Source organism: Micropterus salmoides, unplaced genomic scaffold, assembly GCF_014851395.1.
Source record: "Micropterus salmoides isolate LMB-PRFRI ecotype aquatic unplaced genomic scaffold, ASM1485139v1 Ms_hic_scaffold_19, whole genome shotgun sequence".
NCBI lineage: Eukaryota > Metazoa > Chordata > Actinopteri > Centrarchiformes > Centrarchidae > Micropterus > Micropterus salmoides.
The window spans coordinates 21,368,058-21,386,566 of NW_024041039.1; the positions used below are offsets into that span (position 1 = coordinate 21,368,058).

At 41.3% G+C, this 18,509-nt stretch overlaps 1 protein-coding gene across 1 annotated transcript in view; it reads right to left on the reverse strand.

Annotated features, from left to right (window-relative positions):
* The window catches only part of LOC119910359 (AT-rich interactive domain-containing protein 1B-like), a 173,011-nt gene that overhangs the window by 124,502 nt on the left and 30,000 nt on the right, over nt 1–18,509 (reverse strand). Inside the window, 1 exon segment of the mRNA XM_038728934.1 lies at nt 4,797–4,970. Within this exon segment, the coding sequence (XP_038584862.1) occupies nt 4,797–4,970 (174 nt within the window).

The following is an 18,509-nucleotide window of genomic DNA, read 5'->3' on the forward strand; positions in this document are numbered from 1 at the left end:
GCTCTTGTATGCCACAGCACCGCTCCCCAGAGCCTACTCTCAGACAGGAAGAGGAAATAGTTAAGGCCAATAGAGGAAACGACCGGTGGGATCAGTTTCACAGAGGAGAGTACATAGGAGGGTTTTACTAACGGGAGTAAATGTCACAGCGAATGACTTGCTTCTTTAAAGATCAGTAGTCAAATCCCACCTGCTCTACTATACACACAAATACCACTCAGTGGCATATTCACTATACAGTTTATATTATACTAAAACATGGCATGGTGATATTATGCTATATGTAATTACATTTTTTCGTGGTGAAATATTAGATAGTGGGTGCTCCGTGGAATAGCTTATCAAAGCCAGTACCATGTTCTCACAACATTATGAGTTTAAATCTGGCAGCTGGCCAAAGCTGGCTTCCGCCTCCTTTCTCTCTACCCCCTCTTGTCACACTCCAGTGTATACTACCCAATAAAGCAAACATGCCATAAAAAATAATCTCCAGATTCTTGAAATTACAGCGCTCTCATTTTAGTTTTTTAAGAGTTAGAAAGTATTAGGCAGTTACAAAATATCATGTACTTCATCTGTTGTGCGTCAAGTGTAATATGACCAGGAAGAGGCCATGTTTTCTCCTTCTAAGTGATTGGTCTCACGCTGTAATTGAAGCCAACAATTAGACCAATCAGACAGATATTTACAGGGTGTGTTAAAATATACTTACAGAAAAGGGCCCCTTATTGCAATTTTAACAGTAGTAAGCCTTGATTCAACAGCATTCGGTGGAAAGTTACATGTTAAATACAAATAATCAACCAAGTAGCTTATGAGGTCAAACACCCTTCTCAATCAATTAAGTTAAACAATATGGCACAGTGTTTCTGTGAACAACAACTCACAATCATCAATTTAAAAATATCTGGTGTACTTGAAAACCACCAGCAAACCACCCACATAAATTTTTTTCAAAACCTACTTCTTCCTTGTGTGATATTATATATTTCTTTTATTTTTTCACATCAGCCTTGATGTCTTAAAAATGTCTTTTTAGACTACTCTGCTCCTCGCAATCAGATGAGGTCACAGCAGCGCCGTCTCAAAGAAAGAAGGCATTTTCACTTCGATTTGTTACAAAACCAGCTAATAGCGGTCGGTTGCGGAGCAAATTCTGTGTCAAAGGCAGCTGGAATGGTTCCATCAACTGGAGGATGTCCTCTGGCTAGGGTTAATGGGAGTGGAGTGGGGGGAAAGGAACTGCGGAGAGGGCCGGAAGAACAAAATAAAGAACTTTTCAGCTTGGATTTCTCCAAGTGAAGCAGGGTCAAAAAACAGGGGTCAAAACCACAATGACATCCTAATCTGGCGTGCGCTTGCAATTTTGTGTGTGTGTGTGTGTATGTGGGTGGGTGGATGGGGGTGCATGTAATCCATTCCGTGCGGCTCACATCATGTCTCATTTCAACCCAGAATCACAGACAAAGGTCATCGTTTGACCTTTTCACAGCTCAGAATTGCTGCAGCACACTCGGCTGATTAGTGTACACACAGACACACGCAAACACACATATACAAAAACTGATACAAAGACGCACACTCACTCAGAACAGAAAAATGAAAGTAATACAGCTCTGAGCTGAAAGCACACCAAATCTTCTATTTGTAATCTTGGCCAACTGCACTGTGTAGGTTCAATTTCCAAACATGTTTACTCTTGGATCCAAAATCAAAGACAGGGACCTAGTTTCTTTGTTATTTAAATGAATTCAAGTATTTTCTGGCATTCTTTCCCTTTCTCTCTCACTCAATCGATGGACAATTAACTTTGTCTTAATGCCACCACACAGGCTTGTTTTTGTTATGTGTAAAATGTCATGTTTTTTAATGATCAATATCATGCATTTTCTGTAATTACTTGAACATAAACTGCTGAAATAAAGTGAGTGCCTGGACATGGATTTTGCATTTGTTACACAAGAATGGAACCACTGCAGCTGAGAAAACCTCACCTCTACCTCAAGGATCCTAGCCTATTACCAGCTATGCACTTCCATTTACACATAGTATATATATCGACTCTATTAAGTTTCCGAATAATTGGAATGCTAGTTGGTAAGGTTGTCCTTTAACTGTACTTGTCAACTAATAGCCGGGTTTCTTGTTAAAGCTCATTTCCCCATACCAAACTGAAATGTAAAAGTGTTACATAAATGTAAGTATGGGAGCAGGGAGCTTATTAGTCCATGGAAGGAGGGGATTTAGTAGGGTCTGTAGTTTGATGACCCGTAGACAGACCACAATGTGTTGGCATACAGCCTGCTGTTATTCTGGTACATAAAATGCTACATGGCTCTAACGCAGGAAGGATTTTTTGATTTAAAGTAAAGACAGCGGGATGCAACGTTGATGCAATGGCTGCTGAAGGTACTGTGGCTTTTATGCGGTGTTAACAAGCATCTGTGTTGATTTAAACATTTTCCCTTAAAGTAGCGAGCATTCCCAACAATAAAGAACACAAAGAAAACCAGCTCCCTGGTCACCGCAGCAGTCGTCATAGCAATCATTATGCACAGGTGAAACAGGGCTTTGGCCAATCAGCGTGCTTGGGCAGAACTACCTGGTGAATAAATGTCAGCGAGGGTCAATTGCCGGCACATCATCAGTGATGATGAAAACACACCATTACTGTCGCAGAATGTCACCGTGGCCATGGATCTCAGCCTCTGCTAGTTAGAGTGAATAATGTTTGTTCAGTAGGCTGCGCGGTCTGTGTGTGTCAGCATGTTAAGTGAGGAAATAAGAGTAAGTGCTTTTTTCAGTGTGAGACAAAAGGCATGCTGGCTGAAATGTTCACTCGGTATGAAAATTACTATGCTAAGACTAACGATTTCCTTTTTTGACAACCTGCTTTTGTGTTCAAAATGGCTTTTTGCTTGGCTATTTGTCTTGGTGTGCTCAATATTCAAGGCTGTCTAAAGGATGGCTTAACTACATCTCAGTAAATCACAGTATAACTCCCTAGACAAACACAGCTACACCACTGCCAAATGGCATCAACTAGTGCAGATACTAAATACGTCTATTCACATTTGTGAACTACTAGTGGCCGATACGATTCAAAAAAGGATGCTTTTTGAAAATACTGTAGTACTGTCCATTCTTCCCTGTGCTGTTTTTTGCATTAACGTGACTTTAATTTCTAAAAAACAAATACTTGCAGAGGAAACAGATCTGTACAGCACATTGTTCTTTGAGTTCCTGATATGTTCTGAGTTTTATGTATTCTATACAGTTCTGTCCTGTTCTGTCCTGTAGGGATATGCTGTCAATGTGGATACCTTCATTAAAACAGCTTGCTGTTGTTTTGTAATTGTTTTGCTCTGTAGTGGAAGTGGTACAAACCATTGATGTGTACAAAAGTAGACACTAGTAGTAGTAGTAGTAAACACTCAAGTGCAATCAGTCCTACTTATAAATTTTAAAAGTTATCTAATTCTTTCTAAACTCTTGGGTATTGTAAAATTGTGCAAAAATGCACAATACTTTATGAGTTGCTTATCTGTTGTGTAAAATCCACTATTTTTTCTACATACTAACCTAATCTATTCCTCAACTACATATATAATGTAGCATTATCCTCTGAAATACAACGTAAATATGAATTTGCACATGAGGGAAATACTGTACTAAAGCACAGTGCTCGAGTAAGTGTATGTTACTACACTTGTCCTCTGCTCCACATGGTGGTTCTCTTGTTGCCATTGCTGTGCATTTGGATATTAATGCAGTGAAATCAGGCGTTCTGCTTCATCTTGTCTTCTCTTCCCACTCCCTGTTCTGTCTGATCTTTCCTTTCCTGTCCAGTTCTGCTGTAATCTCTCCCATCTCGTACTGTTCTTTCTCCTGCTCCACTTTGTTCTGCTCTGTTCTGATCCAGGGCAGGGCTGTTAGCCAGAGTCACTCCATGCAGGCTGATAGATCCCTCTGGCTGCAGAGTGGATGGGAAACACATGGGCAGCCTTCACTCAACTCAAAAACAACTGCTTGAACCCAGCTTCCCAATGGAAATCTTCTACAGAACATCATGTTGAAACTTGGCAGGACAAGTCTAGATCCATAACTGTGGAACAGGCCCTTTGTTGTACTGAGGATTTGGGTTTGCACAGCTGGGTTTGTGTGCATAGAAAATATACACTACACTGTGAATGTCCAATCTGTGAACTTGCACTGCATTCAAATGTACTGTTTCTATGAGTGTGTGTGTGCTGAGAGAGATAATATGAAAATATAGAAACACAGAGAGTGAGATTTACCTAAAATACCTCTCATGAATAATGGAATGGAACAATGCGACCCATGCAGCAGGTATGTTGGACCAGAGGCACACCACACTATTGTTTACACACACACACACACACACACACACACACACACACACACACACACACACAGAGTTCATCCCCTAAGATGACCTCTCAAATCTCAGTACCACTAAAATATCAAAATACAACCCATGGAAAAGATCTAGATGAAATCCCTTTCCTGCTGATATTTAAAATTTTATTCTTGATGCTACATCTGATGTGTGACATCCGCGTATCTATATGTAACTGATATATTTAAGCATATTTACTTATTGAGTTATGGTAATCATTTCCATTTTTGCTCACGTCATGTAAAGGAGACTTTAGGCTTGGTTACAGCTGAATGTCTTGGCCAATTTTTCCACACAGGATACAGCACATTGGGTGTCTGGTTCTGTAACTGTGGTGTGTGTGTGTGTGTGTGTGTGTGTGTGTGCGCATTGGTACCTGTTGTGGTGGTGGTCGAGGCTGCAGGTAGGGGCTCTGGGTCGGGCCTGGAGGCGTCTGCTGAGGGGGGCTAAAGTATGGAGAGGTCCCCTGCTGCCCCGCCTGCTGCTGCTGCTGCTGCTGCTGCTGCTGGCTGTAACCGCCCATCCCCTGCTGGCCATATGGTGCCACCTGCTGAAACGACCAATCACATCATGGTTAGAGGGGAGATATTAAGGTCAGGCCTGAGGTTGTAGCAAAACTTGTACTTTAAATGAAAAGCAATACAGGGAGGCTGTCAGGTGCAATTAGTAGGCTATCACAGCAGGTGCCAGGTGACGTACTGTAATAGTCAATCACATAAAAGCTGGAGAGTCTTCTAAACTACAATCCTCTTCGAATGATTGGGGTATAAAAACAAAAACATCCCACGTGGGCCTACACAAACTGGCCTCTATCCGTTTCCCACTTCATCTGATTGTCCCTCAGCTAGAGTTCTTAATTTAGCTCAGACCAGGCTGACACCCGTCTCCCAGCAGTCCTCTGCCTAATGAACTCGCACTGCAGAAAGCTCTAACTTTATGTCCTCTGGCTTGCCAAATGCATCCTCCTGCCTACATTATCTCCGTCTCGGTCAGCTCACAGATGGGATGAGGTGTGTTGGATATTACTGCTGGGCCGTCCCAGGCCGTAACCCTAATGAGGGACACATGGATGAGCCGGGGCATTCCAGAGCAGTGCAGTTAAAAAACTAACTCGCGAGGGCAAAGCCACGCCAAGTGCCGATGTTGCATTACACGGTGGTTATAAGAGAAAATGTGAACAGGGAGTGCGTGTAACAAGCTGGCACCAATACAAATATAGTCTAAATCCCTCCTTGTCATTTGTTATGACTACAGACAGCGCCAGGTGCTCCTCACTCCTCTCAGGATTTCCTATGGAGGCTGGGGTTTTCTCATTCACACAGACATGCACGCCCACACGCACGCACAAAAGCCCGAGTACAGACTATTAAACAACATTTACGATGCTGGTGAAGCAATTCGACAGCACTTTTCATGTCATATTTTTTTCCCCATCCTGTCATGTTGCTTTTTTATTCAGTGACGACCAAAAGTGCCACCACAAACTCATTAAACAAGCACGCAGGCTGTAATTTGGGGCGTGTGCAAAGCTAACAGTCCACCTCCAGCTTTTACCCTGAGTCCTAAACTTTAAAAATGTCCCTTTAAATCTTCCTTGGCAGGCTTGGCAAAGTAAATGTCTCTCTCTCTCTCTCTCTGAGTGATTTATATCTCAAATGATAGTATTATAGGGGGCTCCGACGTGACGTAACTACTCTACTACAGTCTTGTCAGATCAAAAGCAAAGAGCACACATCTAGAGCTGTAGCTTTACAGTGACTGTTATGAGTGAGAAAACGCACTCATAAAAGCTCTGTTGAAGCTGATGGCTGGTGTAAAATATAGTGAAATCTGATCAGGCTGCAGAGGGCAAGTGAAGATTTATATATTTGAAATAGTTTTGAAGAGTAACTTCCTTTGAGTGGGTGTTAAAGAAATCTTCTCTTGGCGCTGGCAGAAGCTTTTTGACTCTTTGAATAGGGATGATTGGACAATGTAGAATACTTTTCTCCTCGTTGGAAATTTGATTAGAAAGGACAGGTCTGTGTGTGTGCGGTGTGCTCAGAGTGTGAGAGTGTCATTAGGCCAATGAGACAGACAGACAGGGTGAGATCAGTCTAGCTGGAAGAGAGGTTAATAGCATGGCCCTGCTCATGCCAACAGCACCACTGGATTCATTACTGCCAGCCAGGGCAACACGCACACACACACACACTCACTCACACACTCACACACACACCTAATACTCATATACCAATGTACTCAAATGAATGCACATAAATTCAAGTTGTCTGTGGGTAAGGATTTTTTTAAAGTAAGAAAGACAAACAAATGCTCTCTCTCTCACTCTCTCTCATAAACACACACACATACACACTGATGTCATTAGATGTGGATCAAAGCCACTCTGATAAAACTGCAGCAACTCTATCCAGTGATCAGTGATGACAGGCTGGTGTAACACAGTGGGTCTCAACTGGAACACCACTGTTCTGGGATTGGCGAGGATTAGGTCGCCATGGAGATCGAGACCAGACAACCGTGGGTGGGTTCCTTTCTCAGACAAATACAATGACAGGCAGACAGACAGATATGGGCAGACAGTGACAGATAGACAGAGGAATAGATAGATAGATATAGTCAGGGAAAATGATAAAAACGCACATAAAAGAGTTAACTCAGGTTTGTGCCCCCCCCACCAAAAAAATCCTCTTAGTGCTATAAATAACCCTGTCACAAAGCTTGAAAAGCTAATGAATAAATAATAAACTACATGCATTTCTGTTGTCTTTAAAATTGCCAGTTTGAGTTGCTGAGATTTTATATGTAAAAATACACCTGGGACACAGCGAGCAAGCATGCTGGAACCGGAAAGCTTGAACACACCAACGTTACGTCTGCCGTCTCACTTTGCTTCATATCAGGATAGAGTGACTGACTGGATGGGTAAAAATAAAATGTTTATAATGTCATGTTATGGGATTCTTTCTTTCTCCTGGATTTTTAATTATGTAAAATTCAACAACTCTTCAATTCCATGCCACTGTTGTGCGAATATACCAGGTCCATACAGTTATTATTACTGATTGGAAGAGACCTTTTTCATTTAGGCATGTCACAGCACGAAAAGCCCAGGTGTCATTAATAACATTAACGATGGCTGCATACCATTTAGTTTTGCCAGTTGCAGGGCTCTTGCATGCTGGGTTACTGCCGTGGCTTACTGGGATCCTTAAATGGAAGAGAGCCAATGTTAATGTGATTCGTACTGCAACACCTGTGCTTCTCTGGGTACAACAAGCCAAAATGTCTGCTGTGAAAAACACCTATTAGAACAAGTTTGTGACTTTTTTGCGATTGGCAACAAATCCGGCGACTTTTTCCCGCAATCACGTTAATTTATTTATTGTATGTGGTGACAATTCAGTGTGGTTGATAATTCCTTTTAAATGAACTCTCTTGTCTAATCATCACTTGTATCATGATTAGGTCCTCCTGTACGCAGATGGCTCCCCTTCCTCCACTGCATCGAATTTATACTTGATTGTCCAGAAACAAAGAAACTCTGTGCAGAAGAAGTGAGTCCTTCCTGTTTGTGTGCAGCTACATAAACAAGTACGTGCGCAATAGCAACTCTGTTTGCACACTCATTACATGAACAGTTAACATCAAAATACCATTTTCAGAACACACAATGCATGGGGTATAACAATGCACAATCACACTGTCCAAGGGAAACCACTGAAGCTGTTTGCAGAGGACCAAGAAAATTAGCACTAGACAGGAAACTTAACACACCACATTTACCAGCAATGGATGAATCAGAGGGGGTTAACCAATTTATTGTCATCATTTAAACCAAGAAGATGGGGTACGTTCAACAACATTACTCTCACTGTAAGAACTGTGGCGTAAAAGTTTGAGGCAAGTTTGGTGATTGCCCATTAACCATCAGCAGATGCATGCCGTACTTACAATATGTCTGCATGAGCTGTTTTTGTAAAGTAATACTACAGAGCTTCTAATACATGAGGTAGTTGTTATTATGGCCAAAGGTGGTTACTGTAAATGCAGCCCTAAAGTGTGGTTTACACTTTTCTCCTCATTGTTGACATCTAGCGCCATTTCAAGCTGCCAGCACCTACTTTAAATGGAAAAACTTTTACAGGGGATCTTTAAAGAACGTCGGTGTATTCAAGACAAGAGACTGACAGATATGCAAGCAGGTGGACAGGCAATCAGGTAAGCAAGCAGAAGAGACAGACGGGAGACAAACGAAAAAAGGGACAGAAATACTGCCAGCCAGTCAGTCAGTCAGTCAGTCAAATAGGCTCAGAGACAGCAGGCAGGCATGAGGTCTAACAAGTAGCAACTTGTCACAGTGGCTTTGGGAGGGAAGAAAGAGTCATTCAAATGCAGCTTCTGTTTGATTGCTGGGGGTGACTGTATGAATGTACTGTACATACTGAGTACACACCGGCTCACTGAAACCTGATTCTCTTTGACTGAGAATACACTTAGTGATAAACAGACCTGCTGTTCTGTTGCGTATACCAATAGAAATAACTGCTGGAAGTAGAAAATAAGACCATTTTCTGCCTTTTTTCCTTCCACTCAGGTGTGTGGAAGCAGACAAAATAACAGTGTGATTTATCCAGAGTGTCTTGGCAGGCACACAGTGTCAAATAAATGTCTGTAATGAAATGACAGCAGATGTGAAGTGCTGTAGGGAGAAATGACGCAGAATAGACGTCCTGCGAAGCAAATAATCCACCATAAACTGCAGAAATGGTGTGATGAAAACAAAAGCCTTGGCGGCATATTAAGATACAAAGACACAAACATTGAGAAGAACTCAATCAAAAATCTATCAAAACAAGAGTCATATAAAAAGACAGACAATATCTTCCTGCTCTGCACACAGAGGGAATAAATAGCCTCCCTAACCCTCATCCATGGCAGTGGTGTGTGCGTGTGTGTGTGTGTCTTAAATCAGCCGTTTAAAAACCTTGCATGGAACAAGGCACTGCTTGTAATTCAATTGGGCCAATGAGCAATAGACAGGAATTTTCATAATTCTGTCAGAGTGCCGATACGGCTGGCTGGCAACTGGGACCACAGGTTGGCCGTTTTGAGTGACAGATGGGCTCAGCCAACCAGAGCGCTAAGCAGAGCCACCTCCCCGACCCCTAAACACACACACACACACTGAGAGGCATGACAGGCACACACAAGCACCACATCAGCATTAGCATGCTGTCATGCTAGTTGGCCACCACAGACCAAAGAAGTGCCAGCTTGAAATAGTGAAAGAAAGAGAGAAAGGGTTGCAAGTAATAAAGAGTCGGATGAGCTGACAAAGGGTAAAACAGACGAGAAGCAGCATAAAGCATGATACAGACATGTGAAGAGATACAGAGACGGTGGCAAAGAAAGATGTTTAGAGAGACAGAGATGGAGAGATAAGGAAGGAGGGAGATAGAGGAAGGGTGCTCCAGACTGAGATACTTAAAGGGATGGATAAAGTGATGTTTCACACGATAAAGATAGAGAGAGACAGATAAAGACGGTGATGCAGGCAGAGCGATATGTGGAGAGAAAGGGGTGACAGAGACAAGTGTAAAAGAGAAGCAGAGGAAGGGAGGAAGAAGAGTCTTAGAGGAGGGATGGGGCTAATGTGATGTAATGATGAAGACAAATGGGGAGAGGAAGAAAACGTGAAAGAGCTTTAAGTTCTTTTATTCTCACATGATTTGACGAACATATAGAGAGGGAGAGACAGATAGAGAGATACAATGCTCAGATTGGCACCAGGAACACCAGGTGAACATTATTAATTAATTACAACTAGCGAGCGAGCTGGGCTACAACAGCAGCAGTAGTTTGAGTTCTGATGGCTAGGAATGAGAAATGTAAGCTGTTATCCATGGTGAGACAGCTCAAGAAAGATTTAAAAATTTAAGACAAAATACAAAACATTTAAAAAGCATTTGCTTTTATTAAGTCGCAGTTTGATTGACATCCAACAGTGCACATATTGTATAATTTGTGTTGGTATAAAACATTAAACTATATTGATTTTACTACTGGAACCAACATTATACTATAAAGATGAGTATTTAGTATTTACCATATACCACTGTTTTATGGAATTGGGACACACCAACCATTTTACACTGGTTACATCAGGTGTAGATTACAAGGGTGAGTTCACTGATGGGGAAGAAGGAGCTAATCAGTGAAATTGCCTGTTCTGTATCCAAATTCCATACTAAAAGCAGTGCAGTATTTCTTGTACTATAAACAAAATTCATAGTACACTGTTTTAGCAAATATATATGTACAAACTTTCAATTCTTGTTTAACTGATACAGTACAAGACTACTGCTGTTAGACATCAGTCAAACTGTAACTTTGTAATGTTCCTGTCACTTGAACGTGACAAAGACAATGAAAACATTTTCCAAAGATTTAGTTAGCTTGTTTGTTTGTTTTCTGAGGTGTACCTAGAGTAATTTTGAGTTAGTATACATCCTGACATATTTGAGTGCACATAATTATGTTACATTTTTTATTATGAATGCACATACTGATTGACATACTCAAAACCTGCCTAAAAGTACACTGTGTGACAAAGCTCTGGTGTCCCTGGTGTCTTTGGCTGGACTGAGAAAATGCACTGCTGCTGTCCCTCCATGTCCCACGCTTTGACACCCCTGAGCTATAGACATGTAAAGACCAAACTTGCAGTTAATACTAATAATAACAAATAAACCAACATCCCTGCAGTGATTGTAGGACACACTGATGAAAAATTATAGAATGCACAGTTTGCACTATATTATATTTACAGCCTGCAAAGTAACTGATGGACGCTGTAATACCTTATACCTGCTTTGCCAACATTAGTATACATTACACTAAAAGCCCAACGTCATTGTTTCAAAGTGACATTTTTATATATAACCACGTCCAAGTTTCATTAAGTAACTTGACACCATGCCTCAAGCTTTATTACTTGGACTCAAACATACAAGGCTTGATATTGATCAAAAACTTGTTGTCGCAAGTTAGGTGTGTTCGACTGGCAGCCATTTTTCTTCAGTATTTTTTTGCAAATGTAAAAAAAAACTCTTCTTCAACAGCCCTCTGGCCATTTGGAGTTGCCACTAAATGACATGTAATGTGCTTTATGGGCAGGATGAGGCAAAGACGTTTGAATATAAACACTAAGAATGGTAGGCTTAGTTAATGTACTTCTTGACAGACAACTACTCTTTTAAAATACAATTATACTGATATGTACTGGAGGCATGGACGTGAATATGCAAATGTCAGCGACATTAAAATAATTACATTTGTAAACAAAGTGAAAATTAAACAGAGGATTTTTTCTTATTCAGATTCTCCAGCAGTTCAGTAAATCTAAAACCTAACTTAAAGGCAGATAATCAAAGGAAATTTCAGCGAGGGAGCGCAGCAGGGAAACAGTAAGGGAGAAATGGCAGTGTTGACAGATCTGTCAGTCAAGAGAATAAAAAAGCATACCTGCATCAAAATAACTCTGACAACTGTGGCAGTTGCCTCATCTATTTTCCTAAAGCTTATTTGCCATAAGTGGCTGAAGCATTCAATTTGTCTAACTGTAACATTTTTTCCGTTGACCTCCATCTTTCCTTTTTCTCTTGCTGTCTGATCTGTCACACCTTAAAATCTCTGCCTGTGAGAAAAGAAAGAAAAACTTACTTTATTAAAAGTAAGTGAAAAGTAAAATAAGACCAATAGGTTAAGAATGTAGAGTGTCGTGTTAGAACAGTTGGGGGGATTTCATGTTGTAAATATTGTCTTCTATAATGACCGACGCGCTGATGAAACTCACTGGATAAATAGTTTTCTTTGTCCTTAAAAAACCTAAAGACAGATAATTTTAAATCTCAAGATTTTATGTTTTCACCCATGTGTCTAAGCAGAACACTGTATGTGCCAAATTTCCATTTATTTTGTTGAGAGAAGACCCTCAGGCTGTGGGATAAGAAAGTGCGGGAGATGGTCTGAAGCTGGGAATTTCTGGCCAACAGGCAGTTACTGTTTTCTTAGCTGTAATTATAAAAATAAGGAACACAACGACTTGATTCGAAAAATTTATATTTTTCCAAAACGGGACATAAATGTACCCATAAATATTTCTGATAGTAGTTATATCTTTAGATAAAGCTAAAGAAATGATCTACTTAAAAGGAATAGCAGATAGAAATGCATCCTTTAAAAAACAGTTACTGTCCTAGGTGTCAGTTTTGCTTGCCTTTTGATTGGTTGTTGCAGCCTGTGGCATTTGTATAAAAACATTGCATCTCTCATACGCTCAGTGCTCACATTGTGTGGCAATTCAACTTTCTGCTGGGAGCATGTTAGACGACACTTAGTTTGTCACTGAATCATATAAAATTTGTTAGCCTACTCATTTTTTGCATTAATGCCAGCAAAACAGTGACCATGCTGGGCCGGTCTAAAAAATACAAGGCGCATGTGTTCCCAAAGTCTGTTACTGGATATATCTATCTATCTATCTATCTACAGTATCTATCAATCTATCTATCTGCACATATATAGTACATATACATACACATACATATATACATATACACTATCCTTGTTTTTGTAACATACAAAGTTATCAATACATAACAACAGGTTATCAATACACTCAGGACCAAAACAAATCAACCAGCTTCTTCAGCTTTGCGTGGCGATTAGATCAGCCGCTCATAGCCAATAGCACATTAACTCAAGTCTTGTATACAGGATGAGATGGGAACACCATCGCTGGTTTGTGAATTGACCCTTCGCTAAGCCATGTCCCCCTTAGTTACTGTTGCTAAGTCCGACAAACTGTCGGACCTGTCGGACTTTTATCACGGCGCTGCCACTTTCTATTACTGCACTCCCTGGAGAAATATTGTAATTTTTGTGAAAAGACAGTTTTGCAGTTGCATTGTGCATTTGAAGGTTTTATTCAGGCTGTCAAACTGATGTGAAAAAAGACAGATGCTAAAGCCTTACCGATCACAGAGTAAAATTGAACCACTGCATTACCTCACCATTGAGAAAGTACTATGGATCAACATTGTTCCTGTACAGCTGGCTAGGTCTCTATTCACTATTACAATTGTTAAAAAGCAGAACAGTAGGATTTTAACATTACATTCAGTGGTAAGTTAGCTAGCGTTATCTAACTAACATTACATTAGGAACAACCTACAGCCTACATTTTGCTGGATTTGCTTTACATTTTGGAAAAGGAATAAATCGTACATCTCCTTTCAACCTCTCTGAGTAGCAATTGTCATTATTACAAGTGCCCCAGGAACAGCGTTTGACCATATCTTGGAAAAATACAGCAAACAAAGCTAGAAATCGACTCCTTTTGCATTAGAGTCAATGGAGCACAGACATTAAAGTGCTGGACCTCAGTTAGAGCAAGTCCTATACTGCGCTGTGATTGGCCAGCTGCATATTAGGGGTGTGGCTTAGCGAAGGGTCAATTGCAGCCGAAGGTAAGTCCCCTAATCAAAAGTGAGGCATCAGAGGGACGGATCACCATCAACAGGCTCATGATTAAACATAAGGGAAAGGAGAAGGGATGCATCACCGTACTCTTCATGGCCCTCGTATTGCTCCCCCCCGTGGTGACGGTGCTCGGCATTGCTTTGTACCACTCTTTGATCTCGGTTTTTCTCGATCCTCCCCCTCCTCATGCATTGGGAGGCCCTTGACACCTCGAGAAATGAGTTGCCCTTGGAGGACAGGGGGAGGGGTATACAGGACTCTCAATCGTGACAGTAACCTGAACCCAGAGACTACACATCAAGCCAAGACTAAATATATAAATAAAAATATTGAAACACTGTCCCATTCAGGCAACAAAGAAAAACTAGGCTGCAGAGGTATGAAGCATGGTGCATTTCATATACTGCAGGTTTTTATTCCCAAATGAAAACACAAGCCCGTCTATTCAAAGATTGTGACTTATCGACCTGGTGATAACATCAACACCGCACTGACGGCGTGAGTGAAAGCAAGCAGGTAGTGTAGCTTTCGACTGATAGACACACAGGCATGTTTTTCTATATTTTCATCTTAGATCCCTTTATGAAGAATGCCAAATGTTGCTCTCTGCCCCCTGTCTGTCTTTCTTTATTTTCCCCTCTCTCTAATTCTCTGTTTCTGCTCACATCAATTGATGGCTGGCTGCGACTAGCGGTGCCTGTGTTGTTCCAGGCAGCGCCGTAATGGAGACATTTGGGGAGGCAGAGCAGGGCAGGTTAATGCTCTCTGTAATGTGTGTGTGAACAGCGATTTATTTTTTTTTATTTTTTTGCGAGAGCTGCTGGGCCCTGTGCCACCGGCTCCAAATGTTTTCCCCTACTAAACTCCTGACCCCAATCTGTGGCCAAGAAAGACAGAAGAGAGAGGGGAAATTGAGAAAGGGGAGAGAAAAAAAAAGCAAATGTGATTCATTGGAGGGGGGTCAAAAATGGATCTGAATGAGAGAGGCAGGGAGGGGAGAGGGAGGGAAAAAGGTCCAGATGCTGATACTGAAGGAGTTATAGCAGGCTTTCCCAAAGAGAGTGTGGCAGAGACGGTTAAAGAGATTATTGATTGCCTGAAATGCTTCTTAACACAGAATTTCTCAATGTTTATGTTGGAAATTTTGTGTTGAAAAGTCTCCCTAATACTTGATCTTACTCAAACTGAGTTCAGTCTTGCAGATAGAAAATAACCATCGTTAAATTACAATTGGAGAAGAAGGAAAGAAGGCTCGCGACACATGTAAACATCACCATTCTGCACAAAATAGCCCTAAAAAGTCTTCCAGATCAATCATTTTGGCTCACGGCTGCTCGGCTCATTTTTCACCACTTGCTGTGATGACAGGCTCGAACTTGTGTAGGAGTCATGACAATTACATCTGAACATAGAGGAGGAAGGAGGGAGTGAGGGAGGGAGAGGGGCTTCTAGTTGAAACACGCTTGTTCACCATTAGCGGTCGACATCAGCACAGGAGATTATACCCGTATTTCACATCCCCTGCTGTCTTTCTTGGATTCTGGCGCCCCGAGGTGCCGCCCTGTTAATCGACAGGGACACAATGGATTGTCGAGTTCCTTCAGGTCAGTGTGGATACTGTGTTAGAGATTAATCAGGTGTTGGTGATGTGAGGACGACGACAGTTATAGGCAGGTAGGCCTATGTTGTCCATGACACCTTTGGAAGGCTCGGCAACTACTACATGACTGCACTTTGTTTTCCCTTCTGTAGCTGTTGTTACCTTAAAGACAGAGGGGGGACATTAAAACAAAACTTCAATCATTTGTCGTTGTTAAAGCTTGTTCGAGTTAAATATTTAGTCAGTCAGTCAGTCAGTTTTTAAGGTACAACTACCTAGTTAAAACTAATGCAGTCTAATACAACAGCCCTGCAATAAATCCAACCTGCAACAAGGTTATAATCAGTTTTTCTCTGACTCTACTTTATGGTCATTAAATTTGTATTGCATTTTACTGAGAGACATATCTATTATTATTTTGTTCACCCCATTTATATCAATGAGGGCAAATAACATAAACACCTCTCCGTATAATATAATACAGCTCAACAGCACCACAAACTGCGGCCTCCAAAATGACCATAAAGTTGAAGCAACACCCCTCTGAAACATTAACATTAACAAAAACTAAACACTATATCCTTCTTGATGGTAGGTTGCTGTATTCGTTTATGTACCTAATAAACTGTGTGTAAAGTTAACTAATGTTCATTTATTGTCACATCAACCAGCTTGAATTTTATATCGTGTCTCACTCAGATAAGAGAGAAAAACAGGAGATGGAGAGTTCAATCGCTAAACAAAAAAAACACACAACATACACAGCACCAAGTTGCCATATCTCTCTCTTTCTCCTTTCCCTGGTAGTTGTGAAGAAAAACACTTGTTACCTGTATGCAACTACACCTTCCAAGAGTGTTTATGACATTTGCTTAATATTGATCTACAAGTAAATGATGATTCTCTTGCAATGATAAATGGAAATTAAAGGCTATTTCATAGCTCAACAAGAGAGTGCATTTATTTAGTGTATTTATCATCCTGTATTTAACACTTAAAAGGTCTTGCAAAAGGGTGGGGGTCATATGGGGCAACTTATATTCAAGTTGATACAGTGTGTTAGACGCACTTTGAAGTTAGACTCTACAGTCTATACAGCTGTGCTCTGTCTTCATCTTCTTTTCTCATACCAGTCTAACACCAAATTAATGGATGTGAGCAATACACAGAGGCTGAATCAAGGTAACACCTTGATCATGCCAATCTATGGCTTCTCAGATCTGGTTTCAAATGTTGACGGCGTGTCACGTCTCTTCAACTTCTCCGTTCTACAAATGAAGCCCAGAAACCTAAGATGCAGAAGCAAACTTGACCTGCGTAAAAAATCTATCTCTAATCTGGAAGAAAACTGAGATGAATTCTCCGTGAGCCAATTAGAGCAGCGACTAATCCCCTAGTAACTCGGCAAAGACGTAAAGCATCCCTTTCTTTCCTCTCTCTTCCTCGCACCCTCCGTTTCGCTCCACTTTCATCTCGCTGCTCTTTTATCTTATCAATAGGCACATATAGAGCGCTGCAGACACAGAGCGCCGAGCCTGGATCTTTCAAAAACACTCCGTTTGTGACGTTTTACACCGCTTGCCTGCATTCAACACTAAATTATATTAAATTCCAACATCACTTCACCTGCCTGGGAGAGAATGATGGAGTTTGCAGCTCATACAACTAATGTAACAGCAGCTGGGTTTGTAATTTAACTAATGGCTCCACATGAAAATGTCTAATCCACTGGGTCACATCATATATATCACAATTTAGTTTTTGAGCTGCTTGTCCTGAGTGGACAAATAATTTACTAATACATGTCCCATTCTATGTTTTGCTATCTTCCTTTACGTTAGATCTAGCATTATGCACATAACTGATCACTGATATAGCATCACTTCAAATGGTCTGTGACATGGGAGGGGTTTTCTCCCCCCTTTCTATTTAATGGCCACATAGCATCGTCTCCACGTGGCGTCTGATTGGCTGAGTGGCACTCCACAGCAGCGGGGTAATAAAAGTTACAAATGAGAGCAGGCTATTAGAGCCATTGACGTGCGTAGGCTAGCTTGCTAATTAATTGATCCTAAAACTTCATCTATTTTGTAGCCAGAGAGGAACCCTTAATTAATCAGCCTTTCCATATCGTTGTCCTCCTTTCTTTCAATCCTTTTCTCTCCCCTTTTTTTACCCGCCCCACCTTCCCTCCCTCTCTCTCCTAATGTCTTTTTTAATTGTTAGGTGGAAACACGCAGGGTCTCATGGGCTGGCACGGAGGGCAGGTTTTGAGTTGTGCAGCAGATGGAAGAAAGAAAGTGTGTGTTGTGTTGGTGTGTACCTGCATGGTTGAGATGTGTACTTTGAACAGCGATCTTTCAAGAGACTTTCAAAAAAGGGAGGGGCGTGACGAGGCTGGAGTGGTCCCCTTTGTACCCCCACCCCTCCTCTCCCACCATCTTTCCTGGCAGAGGGGCTGATTTATTGGGGCTTCCCAGCCATCCGTCAGAGCCAGCAGCGCTGGCTGCATTAACCCCAGAGACAATCCGAGCACCCGGGGCCCCTAAGTGCTTCCGAGTGGCCCTCGCTCACCCCACTGGTGAGGATCCCCCCCTGCCCAGGCTCAATCAATGTTGTAAATTACCCATCTAACTCCATGAAGTCAATAACCCACAAGATGATGTTTAGACAGACAAGGACTTTTACAGCTTTTTGTTTTAATGGAATCTTAAAAGCCCAATCACTTCTTTCTGGCCACGAGGTATCTGCATTTTTCACTAGTAACCATTAAAGGTACAAGCTATGTTTGGTCATGTTTACAATCATTACTGATGTAACCTCACATTTACTTACTTACTTGGTGTCTCTGTTAATGTTGTCAGGTATCAAGAGACCTGTCAAACAATACGTCTTATTTTTTATGAAAGATATTTTGTCACAGCAGGACACCTGTAAATACAA